At 32.6% G+C, this 27,461-nt stretch overlaps 1 protein-coding gene across 9 annotated transcripts in view; it reads left to right on the top strand.

Moving 5' to 3' along the window:
• LOC136039432 (inositol hexakisphosphate and diphosphoinositol-pentakisphosphate kinase-like) overlaps nt 1-27,461 on the top strand; it is a 121,048-nt gene that overhangs the window by 67,786 nt on the left and 25,801 nt on the right. For all 9 annotated transcript variants that reach the window (XM_065723171.1, XM_065723174.1, XM_065723170.1 and 6 more), the window contains 6 exons: nt 1,621-1,844; nt 6,040-6,176; nt 9,039-9,153; nt 17,015-17,142; nt 20,161-20,260; nt 22,442-22,552. In XM_065723171.1, the coding sequence (XP_065579243.1) occupies nt 1,621-1,844; nt 6,040-6,176; nt 9,039-9,153; nt 17,015-17,142; nt 20,161-20,260; nt 22,442-22,552 (815 nt within the window). The remainder of the gene's footprint in view (nt 1-1,620; nt 1,845-6,039; nt 6,177-9,038; nt 9,154-17,014; nt 17,143-20,160; nt 20,261-22,441; nt 22,553-27,461) is intronic.

Genomic DNA, 27,461 nt, shown 5'->3' with positions numbered 1-27,461 from the left:
TAGAATAAGCAAATGTCGTAGATACGTGATTGACGTAACCGGACTGAATAAATTGACTTGATAAAGTCGTTTTCCCCAATTCGACCATCTGGGGGGGGGGCTGAAGGGAGAGGAAAAATTAGAAAATATGTGGTATTTTTAACCTACGTGTGTGTGATCGGATCTGAATGAATGTTGATATTTAGAAGGACCTCGTGTCTCAGATCTCTTATTATTAAATCCCGACTGGCACCAAGCCTCTGATTTTCCTTTTAAATCTGTCTATTGATTCTTAGAATTTTGCTAGAGCTTATGCCACATGAGCTCTTGGCTCTTCCGACCTCGTCACAAGTGCCATATGAGCTCTTAGCTCTTGTTTTTTAATGTAGCCTTTCTAAAAAAAAAAAATTGTTGGGATGCTGGGTGAAGTTATCAGTCGTAGAAATGTTCTTAACCCAACCGTTTTGGGGACTATTTTTGGGAATGGCCCTAGCATTCAACTCAACCAAAGTTCGCATTCATGGTATGTTTTTGTTGTAGACTGTAATTAAAAAATTACTTAAAACTTCGAAAAACATGTTTATCTAAAAAAAAACAATAAAAAGTTAGAGAATCCTCTACCGTCTTGAAAATTCAAAATTTCTAAGACTAAAAAAAACTCGAAGAACGACCTTGACATGTTTATCATCATGGTGTGTGTGGGAGCGGACATCTAGTAAGTTCTGAGCCTCGTCCCATTATGAATGGAAGTTAAATGCGTTTTAAAATAAATTTTTAAATATAAAACAATAGAAATTTGACAATGATTCAGCAATGGTAGTAATTATCCAAATTTAACTTGAAAGTAATGGCGAAAAGAAATTTATATGAATTTCAAAAAGAAGCTTGGAAGCTCTGGAAAACGGTTGTGAATCGCATACACCCTTGAAATTTTAAATCCAAGAACTTTTAACTGTAGGTTTTCAGCCTTCTATGTTAAAAGTTGAAGAAAATTACATTTCGTTTGATTAGCACTGAAATGCAATGATAAGTTTGTTTTATTTATTTTTCACCAGGACTAGTGTTTAGCAGGAAAAATCGTAGGGATGGCTTTAGTAATTATTTAAGGATAATTCAATGTGTCATCGTCCCTCAATTGCATTTCTAGTCCGAAATATTTCACTTTTCCTGTGAAGCAGAATATTTTAAGTGCATTTTAAGATTCAAGTTGTGTTTTTAAGTTTTTGTTTAGTTTTTTGGAACTCACTTTAGTCTGTGGTAATTTTTGCATATTAATTTTAGCACGTAACCATAATGCAGGAAATAACACTCACTGTATGTTGCCTCCTTATAAGGTTGTGACCAATATTCACTTAAAGTCAGGCCGGGTATGGAAAAAGTCCCAAAGCTTCCAATAGCAGAATTCCAAAAGCTGCCAAATCAGCCAACAAATTTCAAAATCTTCCAGCAAATTTCACCTGGCCATGGCAACTGCCAAGTAGTATTGCTATTATGCTACCCCCGCTTTTTGTATAGCGGAGTGTGCCTATGTTTTAGTTTTACGCCTCAAATAGAGGTTACTATGTTTTAAATTATTCAAAATGAATGTGGCCCTAAGTCTTCATCACCAACTGTCATTTATGATAAAAACTCTCATTTTAGATACAGAGCTGTATTACAGAGAAACATGGGAGCTGATGGCTCGTCGTTGGGGGAAGTTGGAGAAAGACTTTCGATCAAAAGACCGTTTTGACATCTCAAAAATCCCTGATATTTATGACTGTGCCAAATATGATATTCAACACAACTTTAGTGCTCTGAATTTAGATGTCCTCAAAGAATTGTATACATATTCAAAATATATGGCAGATTTGGTGGTACCACAGGTACGTTTTTTCCTGAAAAGCATAACTTTAGTAAAGCAGCTGTGTTAATGACATAAAAGCCCCTCCTGGATTTTTAAAGGGGCATTGGCTGGTGTTTGAAAAAGCCATTCTTCAGCCCAGAGATCATGATTAAGCTTATAGCCGCCTAAAAACGAAAAGGTATGGAACAAAATGTCAATAAAGAATATTTAATGGAGTTAAAAATAGAAGCAGCTAGATAAATAATACACAGTTAACCATAATAAATATAGATTTAATAAATATAGCTCATGTTAACCTAATATAAGTGTATTAATCTTTGCATTTTTGCACCTGTACAGTAAGCATAAATATAAAATATAATATAGAATGATATGAAATGAATATAATTAAAAAATAAATAAAGTCAATGTTAATAAATGTCTCTAAAGAAAAGCAGATTTTAGTATCTATTATGTTTATACACCGATATTGTAATATCTTGGAGTATCAACAGTATTTCCATGGTTGATGTTTCCTAGTATCTATTATGCTTATACACCGATATTGTAATATCTTTGGGACATATTTATTTTTCGTAAGTTGGAATTTTTGTTCTTGCTTCACCAATAAAGTATAAGGTTTAACATCGTTCGATTTGTTTTGGTAGGTCAGTAATGTCGGCCAGTGGCCTTGGTAGGCTAGTGAAGTCTGGACAGGGAATAAATTCATGTGAGTGGGATCTGAAATTTTAAGAACATCTTACCATTAATTCACCAAACATTCGAAGGCAAGAAGAAATCCCCAGCCAATTCCTATATATATATATATATATATATATATATATATATATATATATATATATATATATATATATATATATATATATATATATATATATATATATATATATATATATATATATATATTACGAAAAGAGAAATCACCAATGCAACAGCACAAACACATAAAAAAAAAAGTAGAAAGAGACAGAAGGAGAAAAGGAAGACTGTTTTCCTAAATTAGTGATTAATATAGACCAGCACTTGAATGAGGCCTTAACCCTACTCATCCATACAATCACATCGGTCAAACAGCATAGCCATACACAATCAACCATAAAGAATAATTCATGGACAGGCAGTCATGTCGTCAATAAGTATAAGTCGTCATTTACCAAACAATAGAAACAATAAAGAAAAATAATTCAGAGGCAACAACCCAACACAAAGGCTCATCAGGAGAATACACTTGCCTATAGGGTTTCGCCACATTAAATTCTCTACCCAGTCAAGTGTTGTGGCTACCACAGAATATCCATGGCATCCCCGTGTCAGGTATCACCCCCAAAATACATGCCTATGAAAAAAAAACAAAAAACAACCAGCAAATGTAAAACAACCAAGTAACACCAAAATAAGCTTATCCTGTTAATATATCCCTCTTTTTAGCAACAATAGGTAAACTAAATATGATAAATTTTACCAAATCACAAATATTAACACATTGCAAAAAACCTGAATGAACTAAACAATTATAGAATTCATCTTTGCCATGTGGCTATTTAAAAAAAAAATCCGCTCTATTAGAAACACAATTCAAAATAAATGGCGCTGCATCATCATTTTTCGAACCACCGAAATTAGTTGAAAATTTCTTTAAGTATTTCCAGATAATTAGTTTGATATTTATTTAAAAGTTGGTTATAATGAAAGCTAAATTTTTTAAATTGCCAAGTTAATTTATTTGCAGAAAAACCTCTCGATACCAATTTTTGGCTTAAGATTTTACATCTATTTTTAAAATCAATATAGTTACTACAAATCCTTGCATAACGAAGTAACTGTGAGAAAAACGCCGAATATGTGATATTTGAGTGTATATTACTTTCAGGGAATGGGAAACTAATCACTTCAAAATCAAAATCATCCGTTTTATTATACATTTTAAAACTTAATTTATTATTATCACAAATATTAATATTTAAATCTAAGAAATGATCTTCATGATCAGCGCCATGACTAGGTTCAAGAGTAAGCTCTGATGGATATATATTTTTAGAAATATCAATGAAATCCTTACAATTTAAGACCAAAATATCATCTCAATATCTTTTATTATTTGACAAAACATGTTTTAAATTATTTGGATTATTCTTATCCATCATATATTTATATTCTAGTTGACTTAAAAACAAGTCAGCTATAAATGGGCTGGCATTCCCCCCCCCCCATGGGAATTCCCAAGATTTGCTTGTACAAATCACTACCAAATCTTATATAAGTATTGTATAAAACAAATTCTAATAACTCAAAAATCATATCCAAGCTGTAACATCTCAAATTAACTGTGGTATTAAAGCAGTTTGTCCATATAGCTTTTTTATTATAAGTGTCTATTTTTAAGAACCTTTTACTAGATAAGAGGAAAGATTTCTTGAAAACAGTTTTTAAATTATCTAACACTACATTAAGTGATAAATTAGTATACATTGTCGCAAAATCGAAAGACTCAATTCTTTTATCTGAAACCATTGTTAAAGAATCTATCACCTGCAGTGAATTATTAACACTCCAATATGGATTAAAATTCGAAAATTTTTTAATACCAGAACAATAGGTTTTAAGTTTATTTACAATTTCCTTTAAAATTAAAGAGAGGTCAGTAGCAGCAATGCGGGTTATATATATATATATATATATATATATATATATATATATATATATATATATATATATATATATATATATATATATATATATATATATATATATATATATATTTATATATATATATATATATATATATATATATATATATATATATATATATATATATATATATATATATATATATATATATATATATATATATATATATATATATATATATATATATATATATATATATATATATATATATATATATATATCGATCTCTCCAAATCATATTTATTAGGTTTTTCTTATGTGCAGAATGTTAACTTTGGGTTTCCGGAGGTAGCCCAGGGAACCAGAAAATAGGAATTATGAAATTATATTCTATTACGCAGATTCTTAAGGACAACTTTGTTCTAGAGTATTATTTTAGTTTGAAGTTTTATGCCAAATTGCTACAAAGCCTGTCAAATTCCCTACCTTGTTTTGTTATGTTAGGAAAGTTACTAAGACCGGGCTAAATTCACAAACGCACTTTACTTGCCCCGTTGCGGGAGAGGGGTTGAGGGAATCAAAATGGAACTAGTCTCTATAGCGAGTGAAACTATTCTCTGTTCATATATTTCATTCTCTATTCCATGTTTACTCATTTGCTTTTGCTTGCAGTTGCTGTGGTTTGTGTTTAATTTTATTTATCATGTTCAATGCTTAGTTGATTAATGTTTAGCATTTCCTGTATTATCTATATCGCGGTCAATAAACTCTTACTACGAAATTCTGCCACTCGTTACCAATGCTACTTTCTGTTAAATAGCAAACGACCCCTAGAAACACCATTTAATACTCAATTAGAACATTTATAAGAGGTGTAAGACGCCCTTCTCTCTGGCATTCCTCTTAAAGGCCTGAACTCCATATGCCTAATAATTATTATAGTTATGTTCCTTTTAGATTTAGTGAGTAATATTTATTTGATTGACTGTTATTCTAGGAGTACGGAATGACAGTTAGAAACAGACCCCTAAAAATACCATTTAATACACAATTAGAACATTTATACGAGGTGTAAGAAGCCTTTCTCTATGGCATTCCTCTTAAAGGCCTGAACTGTATATGCTTAATAATTAGTATAGTTATATTCCTTTTAGGTTATGTGAGTAATATGTGTTTGATAAACTGTTATTCTAGGAATACGGATTACAGTTAGAAACGGACCCCTAGAAACACCATTTAATACTCAATTAGAACATTTATACGAGGTGCAAGACGCCTTTCTCTACGGCATTCCTCTTAAAGGCCTGAACTCTATATGCCTAATAATTCGTATAGTTATATTCCTTTTAGGTTAAGTGAGTAATATTTGTTTGATAAACTGTTATTCCAGGAATACGGATGACAGTTAGAAACGGACCCCTAAAAACACCGTTTAATAATCAATTAGAACATTTGTACGAGGTGTAAGACGCCCTTCTCTGTGGGATTCCTCTTAAAGGCCTGAAATCTATATGCCTAATAGTTAGTATAGTTATATTCCTTTTAGGTGAAGTGAGTAATATTTACTTGATTAACTCTTATTCTAGGAATACGGAATGACAATAGCAGAAAAGCTTGCTATCAGCCAAGGGATTTGTTCTCCACTTTTGAAAAAAATTCGTGCTGACTTGCAAAGTAACGTAGAAGTGCCTGAGGAAGAAAACGTGAATAGATTAAATCCCAGGTTTGAGACTTTTATATCTAGTCTTCTCAAACCTAGTATTAAGAGGAAAAGCTCTATTATATGAACCAAGACTTGTCCCTTGAACATTCCAAAAGTTTTAAGTACATAATTTGAGCTGAAGATTACATTTTGCTCTGGAATTGACGGCATAGATTAACATAGTTCATGCAGTTTAGACTATAGTAGCAAAGAATGCCATTCAGAAATGATTATTCTGATCCTTTCGCATAAGACTAGTATTGGGAAGCAAACTTATGAAAGTGCGCACTCTTGACTGATGCCATTTTTTTAATCAATCAATAGGGGTTTTAACCTGAAAAGTTCCTTTAGTTTTTAGGTACGAAGCCTTTATTTTATATGACTAAGAAGCCTTGAGTTGCTAGGCGAGAATAACAGAAAAATACAGAGTTGACTTGTAAAAAATCCTGTGACTCATGAGGTTTTTTATTCTTTTTACTGTTTTAAAATTTCACTCAGAAGAACCAATTATGTAAAATTTAACTTTGTGTTGTTACTGGATTACGAAAATACATCGCTGTCTTAAGCCATTGAAGTACTGAATTATAGGAAACTAATCGCTCTTTTTTATGGCACTTGGTATTAACGAAGTGACATATAGCGATCGCAAATTCTGTCGGTCCCGGTTTTGCTGCTTTAGGCACTTCCAGGTAAGCTAGGACGATGAAATTTGGCAGGCTTGTCAGGGACCGGACCAAATTAAATTAAAAATAGTTGTTTTCCCGATTTGACCATCTAGGGGGGGAGGGGGGAGTGGAGGGGCGGTTAATTTGGAAAAATAGAAAAAATGAAGTATTTTTAACTTACGAACGTGTGATGGGATCTTAATGAAATTTGATGTTTGGAAGGATATCATTTCTCAGAGCTCTTATTTTAAATACCGACCAGATCTGGTGACATTGGGGGGAGTTAGAGGGGGAACCTAAAATCTTGGAAAACGCTTAGAGTGGAGGGATCGGGATGAAACTTGGTGGAAAAAATAAGCAGAATTCCTATATATGTGATTGACATAACCGGAACGGATCTGCTCTGTTTGAGGGAGTTGGGGGGGGGGGTCTGTTAATTCTGAAAAATTAAAAAAATGAGGTATTTTTAACTGACGAACGGGTGATCAGATCTCGATGAAATTTGATATTTAGAAGGATATCGTGTTTAAGAGCTCTTACTTTGAATCACGACCGGATCCGGTGACATTGGGGGGGGGGGACCTTAAATCTTGGAAAACGCTTAGAGTGGAGGGATCGGGATGAAACTTGGTGGGATAAATAAGCAGAAGTCCTAGATACGTGATTGAAATAATCGGAACGAATCCGCTCTATTTGGAGGAGTTGGGGGGGAGGGTTAATTCTGAAGAATTAGAAAAAAATGACGTATTTTTAACTTACGAAGGAGTGATCGGATCTTAATGAAACTTCATTTTTAGAAGGACCTCGCAACTCAGATCTCTTATTTTAAATCCCGACCAGATCCAGCATCATTGGGGGGGGGGTAACCGGAAATCTTGGATTATACTTAAAGCGGAGAGATCAGGATGAAGCTGGGTGGGAGGAATAAAAATAAGTCCAGATATGTGACTGACATAACCGGACCGGGTCCGCTCTCTTTGGTGGAGTTGGGGAGGGGGAATAATTCGACAAATTAGAAAAAATGAGTTATTTGTAACTTACGAACGGTGGATTAGATCTTAATGAAGTTTGATATTTAGAAGGACATCGGGAATCAGAGCTCTTATTTTAAATCCCGACCGACATTGAACCTCTGATTTTGCTTTTAAATCAATCTATTGATTCATAGAATTTTGCTAGAGCTCGTACCATATGAGCTCTTGGCTCTTGGCTCTTCCGGCCTCGTCACAAGTGCCATATGAGCTCTTAGCTCTTGTTCTCTTTGCTATTAGGTAATATTTTATTTTATGCAATAGCCTTCTCGCTGCACCTAGTGATTTATATTTACATTTTTATGTAAATGCATTTAATGTACTCTGTATATTAAAGTCGAAATTATGATTTTTATTCTCTTACAAAGTAACGTAGAAGTACCCGAGGAAGAAAACATGGAATCGATTAAATCACAAGTCTGATACTTTTATATCTAGTCTCCTCTGAAAATACCCAAGACCGTCTCTGTGTATGTGTTTGCCAAGCTCAGGCAGTAATGTTGATCTTTTTCGACGATGCAGGTTAAGAAGCCGGAAGTTAGTTTCAAAGCAGTATTTTTTGTTTTATTAAAAGAAAAAATTATTTTACTCAAATTATTTCATCTTGGCTTCCGGTAGTGTGCACACAGGCAATTTCAATTGTATTTTAATCAATACATGTTCTATTCTATAAGATTTTTTACTTTAAAAGCAAGTGCCTTGGGAGCTGCTAACTTTTTGCCTTTTTTTTAACAATCATATCTCAAGCAAAGGAAACACACACACACCCTCATTTTGCTTGGGTTAGATCGTTAACAGGTCTGGCCTTCGACCCTTGCAAATGACCTTGTTACACTTGGGCTCGAGTCCCTCCAAGCCAGTTACTAGTCTGGAATCATATAATAGATAATGTTGGTACCTTCCAGCCAATTGATAATCTTAAACAGTCACTGGATGTTATACGACGGGTGCGTGAATCTAGTATTTCTTCATTATGCAATCAATGAGTCACTAGGTTTTTGATCTTCACAAGATACTATGCATTTTTCCGCCAGACCCTGCTGCTAATAGCATAATATTTGCATTTACATAATGTTAAGATCGTCGTCAATTGAAAATAGGATACAAGGGTGATTGAGGGCTGTAATTACATAGTTTGTTTTGTATAATTATCTATTGATTTAACTATTGCAATTGTTATTTTACAGATACTCACATGGAGTTTCTAGTCCCGGGAGGCATGTGCGAACTCGCTTATATTTTACAAGCGAGAGCCATATTCATTCACTTTTGACAATGCTAAGATATGGAGGCCTAAATAATGTAAGTTTACTTATACTTTATTTAGAAATAAGTGGGTGCTTCATTTATGGGAATTGAAGAAGATGAAGACAGAAAAAGAGATTTAATTTCCTGTAATTTCCATGATAATAATATGCTTTATTTTCACAGGTCTATGTATTTGTATATTAGTGTGAGCTAGTTTTTTTGTTGAACTAATGTGTAAATTTGTAAGCCTAATTGCTAAATTAGGACATTAAATATAGGTTTAACTTTGCAGCTCTCTCTAACTTTTCCTTTAAAAAAATCTGGCGTTTGTCACAAAAAGATTCTATAAGGTTAATGAAAGAACTAAGATTAAAGAGAACTAAGAGTCTAAGTTAATACACTTTACGAAAGAAATGTTAATTTAATCTTGAGGTTGTTTTTCGGCACGAGCGTGAAGTGTCAGGGTTATAAATATCCGGAACAATAATAACATCCTGGCCGATGTTAATATACTAGTTATTCACTACTGGCGCTTTTTTACTTTCTCGTGAATTTACCAGTAACCGTTTTAATTGAGTAATATGAATATTGTTATTGGAAGAATTCATGTTTATGTAAGAAGAACACAAGTTATTTTTATGTTTTTTTATGTTCCAGTAATTAATTTTGACAAAAAAAATAGTTTTTAATTCTAAATTAAAAAATTATCCCAATTAAGACTGATATCATGAAAAGAGAAATCACCAATGCTACAGCACAAACACAAAAAAAAAAAAAAAAAAAAAAAAAGACAGAAGGAGAAAAGGAAGACTGTTTTCCTAAATTAGTGATTAATATAGACCAGCACTTGAATGAGGCCTTAACCCTACTCATCCATACAATCACATAGGTCAAACAGCATAGCCACACACAATCAACCATAAAGAATAATCCATGGACAGGCAGTCATGTCGTCAATAAGTATAAGTCGTCAATAAATAATATATATATATATACATATATATATATATATATATGTATATATATATATATATATACATACATACATACTTATATATATCTTTATTCACAGGTGGGACATAGGGACACAACTACAATGGCGCGTAACGACTTACGCGCGCGGGGGGGCTTGGGGGGGGGCGCGAAGCGCCCCCACCAACTAGGTGTTGGGGTGGCGCGAAGCGCCACCCCAACAGCTAGTATATATATACATATATATATATATATATATATATATATATATATATATATATATATATATATATATATATATATATATATCTATATATATAAAAATAAGTTGTCTGTCTGTGGATGGATGGATGGATGTGTCAGGTGACGTCACCTGAAAAAACTGGATTAGGTGACGTCAAAACTGAAAAAACTAAAAAAAGGCAAAAACTACAAAAAAAACTAAAAACTAATAAAAAAAATAAAAAAGCTAAAAAACTAAAAAAACTATAAAGGTAAAAACCAATAAAAAACTAAAAAAAAAACTGAAAAAACTAAAAAAAGGCAAAAACTACAAAAAAAAACTAAAAACTAATAAAAAAAGTAAAAAAGCTAAAAAACTAAAAAAACTAAAAAAACTAAAAAAAGGTAAAAAATTAAAAAAAATAAAAAATAAAAAAAAACTAAAAAAAAGGAAAAAACTGAAAAATAAGCTAAAATAAAGGTAAAAACCAATAAAAAACTAAAAAAAAAAGGAAAAAACTAATAAATGACGACACTCAAAGAGAAAGCGACCAGGACAAAAGGAATGTTCGATTAGCAATCAACAAAGCACCGGGACACAGGGAGTATAAATGACGACCAGGACATAAGTAAAAAAAAAAAATTAACAAAACTAAAAAGAAGGTAAAAACTACAAAAAAACTAAAAAGCAAAAAAAACTAAAAACTAATAAAAAAACTAAAAAATCTAAAAATCTAAATAAACTAAAAAAGAAAAAAAAAGGAAAAAAATAAAGGAGAAAAACAAAACTAAAAAACGAATGTATATACAGACCGGTACACCGGGATACAAATGACGACCGGGACACAGGGAATATAAATGACGACCGGGACACAGGGACACAACTACAACGGGGACACCGGGGGAAACAGGGGGATATAAATGACGACCGGTACAAAAAAACTAAAAAGAAAAAAAAACTAAAAACTAATAAAAAAACTAAAAAATCTAAAAATCTAAATAAGCTAAAAAAGAAAAAAAAAGGAAAAAAATAAAGGAGAAAAACAAAACTAAAAAACGAATGTATATACAGACCGGGACACCGGGATACAAATGACGACCGGGACACAGGGAATATAAATGACGACCGGGACACAGGGACACAACTACAACGGGGATCTATTTATATGCAAAGACCATACATATAAATAAGATGTCTGTGTGTTATGTCTGTTACACTTCGTCTGTTACGCCAGATTATATCTTCTATATATATAAAAATAAGTTGTATGTATTTTTGTGTTGAGGGTTTAAATGTAAAAACTGGGAATTGCATAAATATTTCGAAATATTTTGACAATAGATTAATGTAATTTGAAAACCTTAAAAAAGATACTTAAAATTTTAAGGTTTATTATAAATTGTTGAGCTTTAGCAAGCTTGGCACGTGAAGAGGAATTTTTAGTATAGATCTTAAAATGACAGAAGAAACAGCCGAGGAATCTGCTCAAAGGGTTAATGCCAAAAGGCTTGCGGCTAAAAAACGCAAAACCGCGCAGTTAGATGAAAATTCACCTGGACAGCGAGAGTCAAAACGTAAAATGAACGGAAAATGATAGCGATGATGATTGGGTTTGGGATTTTGACTTGGATAAGGTCATCAATGCCTACCAGATTTTAGATAAAAAAAACAAAGGTTCGGCGATATGTATTTCAAAGTGATGCTGAAAAATAAAGAAGAAAAAGAAAACTGAAAAAAGAAAAAAGGTAAAAAACTAAAAAAAAAAACTAAAAAGAAAAAAAACTAAAAAAAACTAAAAAATAAAAATAATGAAAAAAAGAAAAAACCTAAAAAGAAAAAAATGTAAAAAAATAAAAAACTAAAAAGAAAGAAAAACTAAAAAAAAGCTAAAAAACTAAAAAAAAGAAAAAACTAAACAAAACTGGGAATTGCACAAATATTAGACAATAGAACAGGGAATATTAATGACGACCGGGACACTCAAAGAGAAATTACAGACCGGGACACAAATGACGACCGGGACATCGGGACAGAGGGAATATAAATGACGACCGGGATACGCAAAGAGAACTTACAGACTGGGATACCGGGACACAAATGATGACCGGGACACAGGGAAACAACTACAACAGGGACACCGGGGGGCACAGGGGAATATATAAATGACGACGGGGACACGGGTCATGTATCATGTTTTTGTGTCGGGGACACAGGTCGAGTGACGTCATGTTTGTGTGTCGACTGACGTAATGTTTGTCGACTGACGAAATTACAGACCGGGACATCGGGACACAAATGACGACCGGGACACCGGGATATAGGGAATATAAATGACGACCGGGACGCTCAAAGAGAAATTACAGACTGGGACACTGGGACACAAATGACGACCGGGACACAGGGAAACAACTACAACGGGGACGCCGGGGGCACAGGGGGATATATAAATGACGACGAGGACACAGGGAATGTTCGAGTTAAAAACATATCTATCTATCTATCTATATAAAAATAAGTTGTCTGTCCGTTATGCCAGATTATATCTTCTATATATATAAACGAAAACAAACTAAAATGTAAAAACTTAGAATTGCATAAATATTTCGAAATATTTTATCAATAGATTAAAGTAATTCGGAAACCTTAAAACAGATACTTAAAATTTGAGGTTTATTATAAATTGTTGAGCTTTAGCAAGCTTGGCATAAGAGGAATTTTTAGTATAGATCTTAAAATGACAGAAGAAACAGCCGAGGAAGCTGCTCAAATACTTAATTCAAAGAGAAATTTTAGTATAAATCCTACAATGGCAGAAGAAAGAGCCAAGGGATCTGCTCAAAGGGTTTATGCCAAAAGACTTGTGGCTAAAGAACGCAAAACCGCGCAGTTAGATGAAAATCCACCTGGACAGCGAGAGTCAAAACGTATCAAAACTGAAAATGATAACGATGATGATTGGGTTTGGGATTTTGACTTGGATAAGGTCCTCAATGCCTACCAGATTTTAGTAAAAAAAAACAAAGGTTCGGCGATATGTATTTACGTATGAAAAATAAAGAATAAAAAGAAAACTAAAAAAAGAAAAATGGTAAAAAACTAAAAAAAAAAACTAAAAAGAAAAAACTAAAAAACAACTTAAAAATAAAAAAAAACAACTAAAAATAAAAAAAAAATTAAAAAAAGAAAAAACCTAAAAAGAAAAAACATAAAATACACAAAAAATAAAAAAGGTAAAACACTAAAAAGAAAATAAAACTAAAAAATCTAAAAAACTAAAGAGAAAAAAAAACTAAAAAAGCTAAAAAACTAAAAAAAAAAGAAAAGAAAAAACTTAAAAAAAAAATGGGAATTGCACAAATGTTTCAATATATTTTGACAATAGATTAAAGTAATTCGAAAACCTTAAAACAGATACCCAAAATTTGAGGTTTATTATAAATTGTTGGAGCTTTAGCATGCTTGGCACGTAAAGATTTTTCCAAGTGTCAATGTTAGAACCGGGACACTGGGACACAAATGACGACCGGGACACAGGGAATATAAATGACGACCGGGACACTCAAAGAGAAATTACAGACCGGGACACCGGGAAACAAATGACGATCGGGACAGAGGGAATATAAATGACGACCGGGAAACTCAAAGAGAGATTACAGACTGGGATACCGGGACACAAATGACGACCAGGACACAGGGACACAACTACAACGGGACGCCGGGGGCACAGGGGGATATATAAATGACGACAGGGACACAGGGAATGTTCGATTAGCAATCACCATCAACAAAGCTCAAGGGCAATCGTTAGAAAAATGCGGTATAGATCTGAATACGGATTGTTTTCCCATGGACAATTATTATGTTGCATGTTCAAGAGTTTGTCTGTGGGTCTGTGTGTCGAGTGACGTCATGTTTGTGTGTCGACCGACATCATGTTTGTCGACTGACGAAATTAAGAAAATATTGATACAATTGTTTCGTATTTTAAATTAATATAAACTCACTGATTTAAAATAATGTCCCTTTCAGATGGGTAAATACATAACTGGCTTGAAAATAAAATTAAATGAAGCAGAGGCAGAGGGCCGAGAAAAGATGACGAAAATATCAGAAATACGTCTTCGCAAAATAGTAAACCTAAATATAGAAAACATGATCCAATGTACTTATTATTAGGATTTACATATAAGACTATGTAATGGCCAAGAACGACCATTGTGTTTGCTGTGTATGAATGCTTTGGCCTCAGACAATATGAAAGCAAATAAATTAAAAGGAGATCTTGAAATAGTGCATGCAGACCATGTTGACAAGACAAGAGAATTTTTCAAAGAGAGTTAGAGAACTTAAATAAACAACAAGAAATGTTTTCAAAAACCATGTGTGTAACACAAAAAGCATTGCTCGCGTCATATAAAGTTTCTTATAGAATTGTTAAATGAAAAAAAAATCATTCAATAGGAGAAACTTTGGTGCTACCTGCAGCTATTGAGCTGATAGAAACGATGCTCGGTGAATCATATGATGATCAACTTAAAATCATTCCACTTGCAGATAATACGTTGAGAAGAAGAATATCCGATATCTGAAGGTCTTTGCGATTAATTAATAGACAAAGTAAAACTATCTTCTTTCGCGTTGCAAGTAGATGAGGCTACCGATGTTCTTAAGGATGCACACTTGATAACATATGTAAGATATGTTTTGGAAACTGATATTGGAAAAGACATGCTATTCTGTAAACCTATTGAATGCAATGCTGCAGCAAGGGAAGTTTTTAAAGTCATGGATAATTTTTTTTAATGAAAATGGTATTCTGTGGGAGAACTGTGTTGGACTATAGAGCCCTATCTATGGCAGGAAAAATTGCTGATCTGCATGCACTAGTTCGAATGGTGGCTGCTCGTGCAGTTTGGACGCATTGCATGATTCATAGACAATGATTTGTTTCATGAGATATGGGTGAAGATCTACTATCGTTTTTTGAAGTTATAATAACAGTTGTAAATTTTATCAAAAATCGCCCTTTAAGAGTAAGGCTTTTTGGAGAATTGTGTGATGACATGGGTTCAGAAAATAGATCACTTATATACTATTATGAGGCACTTTGGCTTTCTCGTGCCAAAGGCCTTCTAAGGGTTTTTGAGCTGAAAGAAGAGATTGCCATATTTCTTGGTGATAATAATAGAGATGAAGCACACTTGTTTTATGACACGAAATTCCTTGTAAAACTTGCTTATTAAGTTACTATTTTTCAAAGACTCAATATTTTAAATAAATCAGTGCAAGGGGCTCAAATTCAGGCTTTTACGCAGAAAGATAAGATTACTGCATTTATGAACAAATTGGAACTATGGATAATAAACTTGAAAAATAATAACTTTGATATATTTCCCACTTTTAAGTTTACCTGTCTTGCTGATGAAATAGAAGAAAGTAAAGTTCTTATTAATAATCATTTGACCAGTCTATGGAAGCAATTCTTGTTGTACTTTAAAGATATGTCCAAAATGAATGGATTAGAAACCCATTTTTGATTGAAGAATATGTTGATTTTCGCCTTACGACAGCAGATCAGTAAATGATAATTTACTCATCTAGTTATAGTGCATTGAAGCAGATATTTTGAGATGAAAATGTTTTTACGTTTTGACTATGAGTAAAGGACGATTTTCCTACTTTGAAAAACAAAGCTTTAGAAATTTTATTGCCATTTGTAATATCTCATCTATGGGAAATTGGTTTTTCTACTGTAGCTGTCTTAAAAACAAAGTATCGATCTCGCTTAATGAATGAGAAGGAACTAAGAACCGCGATTTCTTCGATGATACCACGGTTTGAGAACATTTGTGCTGAAAAACAAGCTCAACCGTCGCATTAAATTTTTATGTTGTAATAGTATTAATTTTATATAATGTAATATATTCTTTTTTTGTTTTGTTATTATATTTCTTATAATAAATAGATTATATTCTTACATAATATTGTATATTATTTTTTAGTCCATTAAATAAATTATAATATCAGTTGAGTATTTATGAAACTTGATTTTTAGACAAATTAATGGGACGCAACAATTTGTTTTTTAAAGGGGGTCGCACCAATTTTTTTTTAAAGGGGGGTGCCAGTACAAAAAGGTGAGAAACCACTGGATTAAGGTAACCTCGATCTTAAAGTCTTATTACCACTCGCTACGACTTTTTAATGTTCTTTAGAACTATATATCAACAAAAAGTACACTGAAATGATGAAAAACTTTGAACTGAACCTTTAAACATTTCTCTACGATGTTGCCGGCATGTCCGTTCTGTTGGTGGTAATTTATGAGGGCTGTCCTTGCCCTAGTCCTTGCCTCATAATTTATGAGGGCTGTACATAAAGAATAGCGAGGCAACCCAAATTTCACGTGGCATGACACGTAATTACTTCAAGAAACTGTTTCTATATTTAAGTGGCACCTTCTAAAAAAATATTGTCTCAAACCCAGTCTGACCTGCTCCCTCTTATAGGTGATTGCCACTCACAAAGAATTAACGCATAGAGATTGCTTATGATAGTGTTTTTGGTGGCTATAGTTTTCCAGATTCTAATACCTTACCGCCTTAACTATCTTACCATTGATGAAATTATGGTAGGCTATTTGTGGTAAATCTGCTGTAAACCTAAAATTAAAAACATTGAAATGCGTTTGTTGATTAGTTCTATTCTTTATTTTAACAGGATGATAAAGATGAGCAATGGGGCCGAGCTATGGAATACGTATCAAGGATTTCTGAGCTGAGCTATCTTACACAGATTGTCATTATGGCTTATGAAGATACTACGAAGGATCCAGCATCCCATGATAGGTCAGATCAGTTTACCTTAAATGATGTGCGAGTTTTATTCCAAATCATCACACTTTGAGAAAAAGCTAAGTAGAAAGGAGCAATATTCTGCAATATCTTTAGCTAAGTTTTAAAAGATAGATAAGTATCAAAGCTAAACAAACGCTCTCTATTTTGGGAAATATGGTGCAATAAGAATTATTTGAAGACGTGAATAGCCGTTACATCTAAACAAAGCAACGAAAAATCCGCAAACACTTCCATTTACTTCTAGAAATAAATCTATAAAGTTCATAACGATCTGCCTAGAACTGATATAAACTTGGGCTAAAATTGTCGTGTGATGAGTTACTTGATATTCTTGTTAAAACCAGGCTCTCGTATGTCTATCTGAGTCGACCAACTGCCGACAAAACAATACAAAGAAAACGCTAAATGTGTATTTTATCGTCGTGACTGTGTCAGGTCGAACGGGATTTGTGATTATTTGGTAAGATGTCGTTCACGTTATTCAACTCGTATAACAAGTGAACCATGTGGGGATATAAATTTAATCAACCATAAAGCTTCAACTGTCATTCTTTAGATTAACCATCTCTTTAAAAGTGGCGTTCACATGCCATGTGTAGCTGGACTTTAAGGCATAGGTATTTACCCAGTTAGACATGCATTTGTAGGTGTCGAAGGATTGGCTGACAGCCATGTGACCGTCATTTTAAGGAATTAAATACAAAAAAACAAGTTTTTTCAACTGAAAGTAAGGAGTGACATCAAAACTTAAAACGCACAGAAATTACTTCGTATATGAAAGAGGCTGCTTCCTCATCAACGCCCCGCTCTTTACGCTAAAGTTTTTTACTGTTTTAGAAAGAAGAATTGAGAGAAAGAGTCAAACTTTAGCGTAAAGAGCGGGGCGTTGATGAGGAAGCAGCCTCTTTCATATACGAAGTAATTTCTGTGCGTTTTAAGTTTTGATGTCACTCCTTACTTTCAGTTGAAAAAACTTGTTTTTTTGTATTTAATTTCTGAACGTTTTTGAATCAATGCATGTTTTGATTTTGGCTCTCCGCAGAGGAATAATCAAAACGAAATTTGAATATTTTTTTTTTGGGGGGGGGGGGGCTAAATGGCTTTCTCATAATTTTGATCGAATGATTTTGAGAAAAAAAGAGGGGGGGCGAAGCCTAGTTGCCCTCCGATTTTTTGGTTAATTAAAAAGGCAACTAGAACTTTTAATTTTTTACGAATCTTTTTATTGGTAAAAGATTTACGTAGCTTATAAATTAGCTTACGTAAAGAACTTTTGTATTCTCATGTTTTTATTACATATATGAGGGGATTCGCCCCATCGTCAGTACCTCGCTCTTTACACTAAAGCTTAAATTTTATCCCAATTCATTAAGAATGACCCCTGAATCACAAAAGCCGTAGAATAAATAGTTCAAATTACTAAAAATACTTTAGCGTAAAGAGCTAGGTATCATAAGGAGGTGAGCCCCTTATATGGGTAATAATTTCTGTTTGTTTTAAATTTTATTGCTGTTCCTTACTTCAAGCTGAAAAAGCTTTTTCACATTTATTTTTTATTTTATTTTTTAAATAATGCTAGTAAATCCTGCTCTCCCTTCATGGAAGTTTTCTTTTCCCATGACAAATTCTCGATGGAAAGTTCCTCCAGCATATCCCCCTCTTCTCAACCCCTCCCCCCAACCAAAAAAATCCTCCTGAAAACGCCTGTATACTTCCCAATAACCATTACTATATGTAAGCACAGGTCAAAGTTTGTAACTTGTTGCCCCTCCCACGGGGACTGTGGGGGAGTAAGTCGTCCCCAAAGACATAGTTATAAGGTTTTTCGACTACGCTGAATAAAATGGCTATCTCAGAATTTTGATCCGTTGACTTTGGGAAAATAATTAGCGTGGGAGGGGGCCTAGGTGCCCTCCAATTTTTTTGGTCACTTAAAAAGGGCACTAGAACTTTTCATTTCCGTTAGAATGAGCCCTCTTGCAACATTCTAGGACAACTGGGTCGATACGATCACCCCTGGGGAAAAAACAAACAAAAAAACAAATAAACACGCATCCGTGATCTGCCTTCTGGCAAAAAATGCAAAATTCCACATTTTTGTAGATAGGAGCTCGAAACTTCTACAATAGGGTTCTCTGATACGCTGAATCTGATGGTGTGATTTTCGTTAAGATTCTATGACTTTTAGGGGGTGTTTCCCCCTTTTTTCTAAAATAACGCAAATTTTCTCAGGCTCGTAACTTTTGATGGGTAAGACTAAACTTGATGAAACTTATATATTTAAAACCAGCATTAAAATGCGATTCTTTTCATATAGCTATTGGTATCAAAATTCCATTTTTTAGAGTTTTGGTTACTATTGAGCCGGGTCGCTCCTTACTACAGTTCGTTACCACGAACTGTTTGACTATGCTTTTACTCTTAAAAACATAACAGGGATATTACTAATCTAAAAATCTAACCTTTCATGTGTGAAATAATGTAGTCAAAATTGTTCTGTTTTAATAGTTTGGTAGTTTTCATTCAATTTTATATTATTTTAACACTAAGTTTTGTTGGAAGCTTGTTCATCTCGATGTGCTCGATGTAGATATGTCAAAAAATTAAAACACTAAACTTTAGTGAAATAGCAAAACTTTTTACTCTTTTTATTTTCAGTTGTTTAACCTTTCCTTCCAATGTTTGCCCCCTGCTAGAAAGTGTATAATGTCCCATCTGAAAATCTTCTAGATTCTACACTTAACGTTTGTATTCTATATTCATGGTCATTAATTCCAAATGTCAGAGGAATGCCAAAATTAAAGTATTTTTCTGGGAGAACAATGTCTGATATACTAAAAGCCTTAGTTTTCTTTTGTGAATGAATTTAAAGCTCCAATTTAAATCTTCAAAATTGATGCACACATCCCTTCTTCCCATCCTCCGTGCTCACCTTGCATGACTATGGTGAGTTTTCAACGTTTATTTTCTTTCTTTTGGTAATTTTGTTTTCAATTTTTTTTTTTCTAGATTTCATATAGAGCTCCACTTTAGTCCAGGAGTCAATTGCTGTGTTGAAAAGGATCTGCCCCCTGGCCCTGGCTTCCGTCCACAGAGTAGAAATGAATCGGTAAGTTGTGCAATTTCTCTTAAACAGGGAATTAGAACTTTTATTTAGTATTTGCTTTTATTTTTGTGAGTGCTCTTTATTTGGCTCGTAAAAAGTTTAATAAGAGCTAAATCCTGATTTTGTTTACAAAGAATTGCTGGTAAAAAAAAAAATAACCAAAACTGAACAGTTCTTTTGATATTATGGCTATATTCCATAGCGCTTACTGCATGTAATGCATGCATTAAAAAACAAACACGCATTAAGAAATTTATTCTGGGGTGGAGGCCAAATGTTGGGAGGGTTGTCGAAAAAGTTCGAGAAAAATAAAAAAAATAGAATAATTACATACAGAGATCGTGGGATAAATCGCGAAGATCTGGGAGGTGAGAACCCTCTGGGTGTCTCAGGAAACTTTGATAAAGCGCATTTTCTAGTTTTTACGGTCTCAAAGCTCTTATTACAGATGATTATTTCTTATTGTGCTTGGCAGTGCCGCAAGGCCCAGTATAATCAAATGTTATAGAGATAGAAAATTTGCGTGAAATTTTCTATCAGTTGGTGAAGTAAATTTTAATTTGTTCCCATCAGTCTTATGGCGTTCTTGAGACGTTTTGCTCTTATGCTGTTCTTGTTCTTCTTGCCCTTATGGGACAAGAAGAATAAAAGTAATTATACTGTCCCATAGTTTACATCCTATTGTTTTACATCCAAATTGTTTTACATCCTAATTGTCTGCTTCTCGTTTTTGAATGTGTACTACTACACTTGAATACATTATGTAATGTAAGGTGTGACGTTGATTATTCAGTTTTTAGGTCTCAATTTGCGCTCCAACATCTATGCACTTCTAAAAGGCTATGGGAACTTGTTTTGATAGTCTTAATTTAGCCTTAGAAATCTTAAGCAAGGAGAGAACTAGATATTACTTCCTAAAATTCCGTGATAAAAATATGGTTTGGTTTCATTGGTACATCTGTGAGATGTACCAGTAAGACAATCACTTTATTCCTTATTTCTGGAGAGAAAAAAACCCACATCTTAAGGCCTAATTGAGTTCTAGTAAAAGGAATGAAAAGTTAAATTTGTGCTCTAATTTCATTAGTTTATATCTATGGTATATTTTCATAAGTCAATCACTTATTCATTATTTCCAGACAGGCAAAAAAAACTCACCTTATTAAAATCTAATTGGTTTCAAGATTTTGCTGTGTGAAAATTTAAACTGGTAAAAAGAGTGAAAGGTTTGTTTGCGAAATCATGTTTCACCGAATTTTGGTTAGTCAGTGAATCACGTGTTAACAATCTAATGTTTTCCCGTTCTGCCATACACTGCTGTGACTAACATGGGTGCCACCCATGGTTGACACTGAAAATAATCCCTTTTTCTGAGTTCAATAAAACAACCCTACCCTGTTTCCGGTCTTGTAAACGTCAAAAATTGTCTCACTCAAACCTGGAGCATATGGTAGAGAACAAAAAATATCTTTCTTTTCTGTTGTTTCCAGAATATCGTCAGAAAGTTCTAGAATTTTCTAGATTGTGATTTAAATTGGTGTATAATTCTCTCTATTTAAGGAATTCATGTAATTTAGTGAATTAATTTTTTTTTTCTACACTGAAATTTCAAAAGACAGTCCGTTCAGGTTTCTGTTCCATAGTTCTAGTTTCTTTTGATGTTGCCTTTTTTCTGAAAAATTTCTTGAATATTCTCTTTATAAAAATTCAAAATTTTTCTTACGTTCTAAAAATTTCTCGATTATGGAAACATTTTCTTGCAAAACTAAAAAGGGACTAAGAATATTTTGTCATTTTATTCCAATGGCATATTGAAATATATATGCTCTTAATTGTTTTCCGAAAATTCTACCGAGGAGGAGGGATCCTGAGTGCCTCTCTTGAGTGGAAATGTAATACCCTTTATGCAGTCATATCTGACGAGGTGTGCTAAAAGGGTAGCCTTTAACCTTCCTTTTATCCCTGAGAAAGTTGAGGAGGGCTATGCAAAGGCTGGCTTATAATTATAAATACAATTCAAGGCAATACTATATGCTCACCCCTTTATTTTATGCGAGGGATTTTGAGGAGCCTATTCCCCCCTTCTTTTAGCCTATCCTGAATATAACCTTTTATATCGAGCTTGACTTATTTTGTTTTCCTTGCATGTTTATCCTTCTTTTTGACCCTTCTTGACATTATCAGAAAAGAAACTCCAACAGTAGTGACTGCAGTGTTGATGGGCGTAGACCTTCGAGAATTGATGAAGAAGATGACAGCTATCTCGATGATGATGCGCCTCTTTATACCCCTATGGTAAGGGATTGTTATCTTTGATATGTTTGGCAGGGATTTTGTTTATATATTAAAAATATATATTAAAAAAATTTAAATGAAGTTTTTCGCAAGCCTTAGACCTTACTCTATTTTCCTTTTTTCTCTCATCTTCTTTTGAGAAGTATTTTAAGTTCGCTGTTACTTCAAAATGAGCACCGAGCCTTATTCTCATTTTCTCATTAACTCAAAAACAAGAAAAATCGCGTGCTGACCAATCGTCTGCGTTGCGCAGGTACCGATCTACTGATTCAATGCCTTCGGCCGGGAGTGTAATGCGTGGTTGGGGGGAAATCTTCTGCCGCTGTTGGTATTTTCCCACAGATTTATCCAGGTACCCATTCAAAGCTGGGATGACTCTGCCTGAGCTTTCAGAGTTACACGATTGGCTCCTGTTCCAGACCAAATCACCAGTTACACCAGGACTCGAACCCCTGTCCTCAGGATTTGAAGTCTAGAGCGTTAACTAGTCGACAAGGATAAATTTCGCTAGGGGATAAATAATTATTCCTTATTTAATCCTACCGTGCAGACCTATTATATATATATATATATATATATATATATATATATTATATATATATATATATATATATATATATATATATATATATATATATATATATATATATATATATATATATATATATATATATATATAATATATATATATATATATATATATATATGTATATATATGTATAACGAAAAGAGAAATCACCAATGAACTGCACAAACACACTAAAAAAAAAAAAAGGAGGGAGACAGAAGAAGAAAAGGAAGACTGTTTTACTAAATTAGTGATTAATATAGACCAGCACTTTAATAAGGCCTTAACCCTACTCATCCATACAATCACAGGTCAAACAGCATAGCCATACACAATCAACCATAAAGAATAATCCATGGACAGGCAGTCATGTCGTCAATAAGTATAAATCGTCATTTACCAAACAATAAAAACAGTAAAGACCAATAATTCAGAGGCAACAACCCAACACAAGGGCTCATCAGGAGAATACACTTGCCTATAGGGTTTCGGCACTTTAAATTCTCTACCCAAAGCGTTGTGCCTACCACAGAATACCTATTGTATCCCCGTGTCAGGTATCACTGTGTCACGTGTCATGTGTCAGGTATATATATATATATGTATATATATATATATATATATATTTATATATATATATATATATATATATATATATATATATATATATATATATATGTATATATATATATATATATATATATGGATTTTGATTTGGATGTTGGTTTGTTTTGGATTTATTTTCAATAACTTTTTATGCAATAAAACACAAATATTAGCCTCGGAACTCGGAACGATTTTTTGAAAGTTAGTAAGTGTAAAAGTCGTTGTTTTCTTTGCCAAGATCATTTTGTCCCACGGACTTCTGTTAAAAGTACATTGTATAACAAAAATTTTGCATGCAAGTTCCGTGGTAATGTTAATTGTAGAACAACCAATGTAATTTACCTATTAGAATGTAATAAATGCTTTCTACAATATGTGGGGGAAACAACTAATAATATATATAAAAGATTTTCTGGACATAAGACAACAGTTAATAATGAAAAAACTAATAACTATCTAGTTCAACATTGTAATAATGGTAAATGTTCCATATCAGATATAACTGTCACAATTTTAGAAAATTTAGAATTAGAAAATTTAAATAAAGAAGAGAAGAATAATAGACTACGTAAACAGGAGGATTTCTGGATCCATACTCTTGGTACAGCTTATCCTTTTGGGCTAAATGATCGTGTAGCAAAATATGGTGACATGTCTCATGTTGTTGTTAAATTTATTGATGGTTTTATGGACCATCCTTCTTTTACTTGTCCTATTAAACGTAAAAAACGATCGAGAGGACATAGGAAAAATAATAGAAAAAATGAATTAGATGTACATATGCTTTCTATAGATCTATGCCAGCTACTTGAATCTAGGGGTATGATTTCTGTAGTAAAATGTCTAAATAATTTATCCAAGAGGAATTTAATCAAACTTTTCTGGATTGTTAAGAATAATACAGCTCTTGATTATAATTTTAAAGTAATATGTGATACAATTTGCATTCTAACTAAAACGAAATTTATTTCAAAAAAGAAAAAGTTCGATAAGATTAGTAGTAAGGATAACAGATTATATTTACCTATTAATTTTACTTGTAAGCAGATTGAAGATATTAACTTACCAGAAATTTTAATCAGCGGTATGTGAAACAGGCCCTTCCTAGTAATTTGAATTATAATGATTGTCCAGTTTTAACTTATAAATTTTCAAAAACTATTGGGCCAATTATTTTTAATTATAATTTAATACTAAAAAGACTAGATAGTGATATAAATTGGAAACCGGTTTGTAATTGTAAGCAACTTGGCCTATTTGTAAATCCTACTTACAAACATGTTATAACAGGGGACTTGTCAATAATAAAGCAAGATGATCTTCAAATTATAATGAATAAAGGGGCTAATTTCCGTCTTTCACATCATCTGAAACCACCGAGTGTTCTTGATGGCTTGGAAAATGATTTTGATTTATTTATTGATAAGTGGTGTAAGAAAGAGAATGAAAATAAAGAGAGTTTTCAAAGTTGGAAGAATTTAATTATTTGTAGAATAAGAAATAAAATATATTCTAACTTAAAAAATAGTAACACTAAATCATTATTTTATAATGCGAAGATTAAACAAGCAATTGCTAATCTAAAGAATGAATTTGTAATTGTGCCGGTGGATAAAGCTAATAATAATTTTGCCATAATTTGTCAGAAGCTGTATTGTGATATCTTAAAAAGGGAGTTATGCACAACTAATGTTTACGAAAAGGTAAATTTAGAGGATGAGAATTTAATTGAAAAGACTGAAGAAATACTTTTTTAAAATTTTAATATTAAAATAAATGACAATGATAAAAAGTTCCCTTTCCTATATTGGACTGTAAAATTTCATAAGAATCCCCCTAAACCACGGTTTATTGCTGGAGCAGCTAAATGTCCAACCCGCATTGCTGCTGCTGACCTCTCTTTAATTTTAAAGGAAATTGTAAATAAACTTCAAACCTATTGTTCTGGTATTAAAAAATTTTTGAATTTTAATCCATATCGGAGTGTTAATAATTCACTGCAGGTGATAGATTCTTTAACAATGTTTTCAGCTAAAAGAATTGAGTCTTTCGATTTTACGACAATGTATACTAATTTATCACTTAATGTAGTGTTTGATAATTTAAAAACTGTTATCAAGAAATCTTTCCTCTTATCTAGTAAAAGGTTCTTAAAAATAGACATTTATAATAAAAAAGCTTTATGGACAAACTGCTTTAATACTACAGTTAACTTGAGATGTTACAGCTTGGATATGATTTTTGAGTTATTGGAATTTGTTTTATACAATACTTATATAAGATTTGGGGGTGATTTGTACAAGCAAATTGTGGGAATTCCCATGGGGGGGAATGCCAGCCCATTTATAGCTGACTTGTTTTTAAGTCAACTAGAATATAAATATATGATGGATAAGAATAATCCAATTAATTTAAAACATGCTTTGTCAAATAATAAAAGATATTTAGATGATATTTTGGTCTTAAATTGTAAGGATTTCATTGATATTTCTAAAAACATATATCCATCAGAGCTTATTCTTGAGCCTAGTCGTGGCGCTGGTCATGAAGATCATTTCTTAGATTTAAATATTAATATTTGTGATAATAATAAATTAAGTTTTAAAATGTATAATAAAACGGATGATTTTGATTTTGAAGTGATTAGTTTCCCATTCCCTGAAAGTAATATAAACTCAAATATCACATATTCAGCGTTTTTCTCCCAGTTACTTCGTTATGCAAGGATTTGTAGTAATTATATTGATTTTAAAAATAGATGTAAAATCTTAAGCCAAAAATTGATATCAAGAGGTTTTTCTGCAAATAAATTAACTTGGCAATTTAAAAAATTTAGTTTTCATTATAACGAACTTTTAAATAAATATCAAAAGAATTATCTAGAAATACTTAAAGAAATTTTCAACTAATTTCGGAGGTTCGAGAAATGTTGTCGCAGCGCCATTTATTTTGAATTGTGTTTCTAATTGAGCGGATTTTCTTAAAAATTAGCCACATGGTAAAGATTAATTCTATAATTGTTTAGTTCATTCAGGTTTTTCGCAATGTGTTAATATTTGTGATTTGGTAAAATTTATACTATTTAGTTTACCTATTGTTGCTAAAGGGAGGGATATATTAAAAGGATAAGCTTGTTTTGGTTTTACTTGGTTGTTTTACATTTGCTGTTTTTTGTTTTGTTTTTTTCATAGGCATGTATTTTGGGGGTGATACCTGACGCGGGGATGCCATGGATATTCTGTGGTAGCCACAACACTGTGCTGGGTAGAGAATTTAGAGTGGCGAAACCCTATATAGGCCAGTGTATTCTCCTGATGAGCCCTTATGTTGGGTGTTGCCTCTGAATTATTTGTCTATATTATTTTTTCTATTGTTTGGTAAATGACGACTTATACTTATTGACGACATGACTGCCTGTCCATGGATTATTCTTTATGGTTGATTGTGTGTGGCTATGCTGTTTGACCTATGTGATTGTATGGATGAGCAGGGTTAAGGCCTCATTCAAGTGCTGGTCTATATTAATCACTAATTTAGGAAAACAGTCTTCCTTTTCTCCTTCTGTCTCTTTTTTTTTTTTTTTTTTTTTTTTTTTTTTTTTTTTTTTTTTTTTTTTTTTTTTTTTTTTTTTTGTGTGTTTGTGCTGTTGCATTGGTGATTTCTCTTTTCATGATATATATATATATATATGTATATATATATATATATATATATATATATATATATATATATATA

The sequence above is a fragment of the Artemia franciscana genome, chromosome 19 (genome assembly GCF_032884065.1).
Source record: "Artemia franciscana chromosome 19, ASM3288406v1, whole genome shotgun sequence".
NCBI classification, from domain to species: domain Eukaryota; kingdom Metazoa; phylum Arthropoda; class Branchiopoda; order Anostraca; family Artemiidae; genus Artemia; species Artemia franciscana.
The sequence above is the reverse complement of the archived record's forward strand: the minus strand, read 5'-3'. Positions and strand labels throughout refer to the sequence as shown.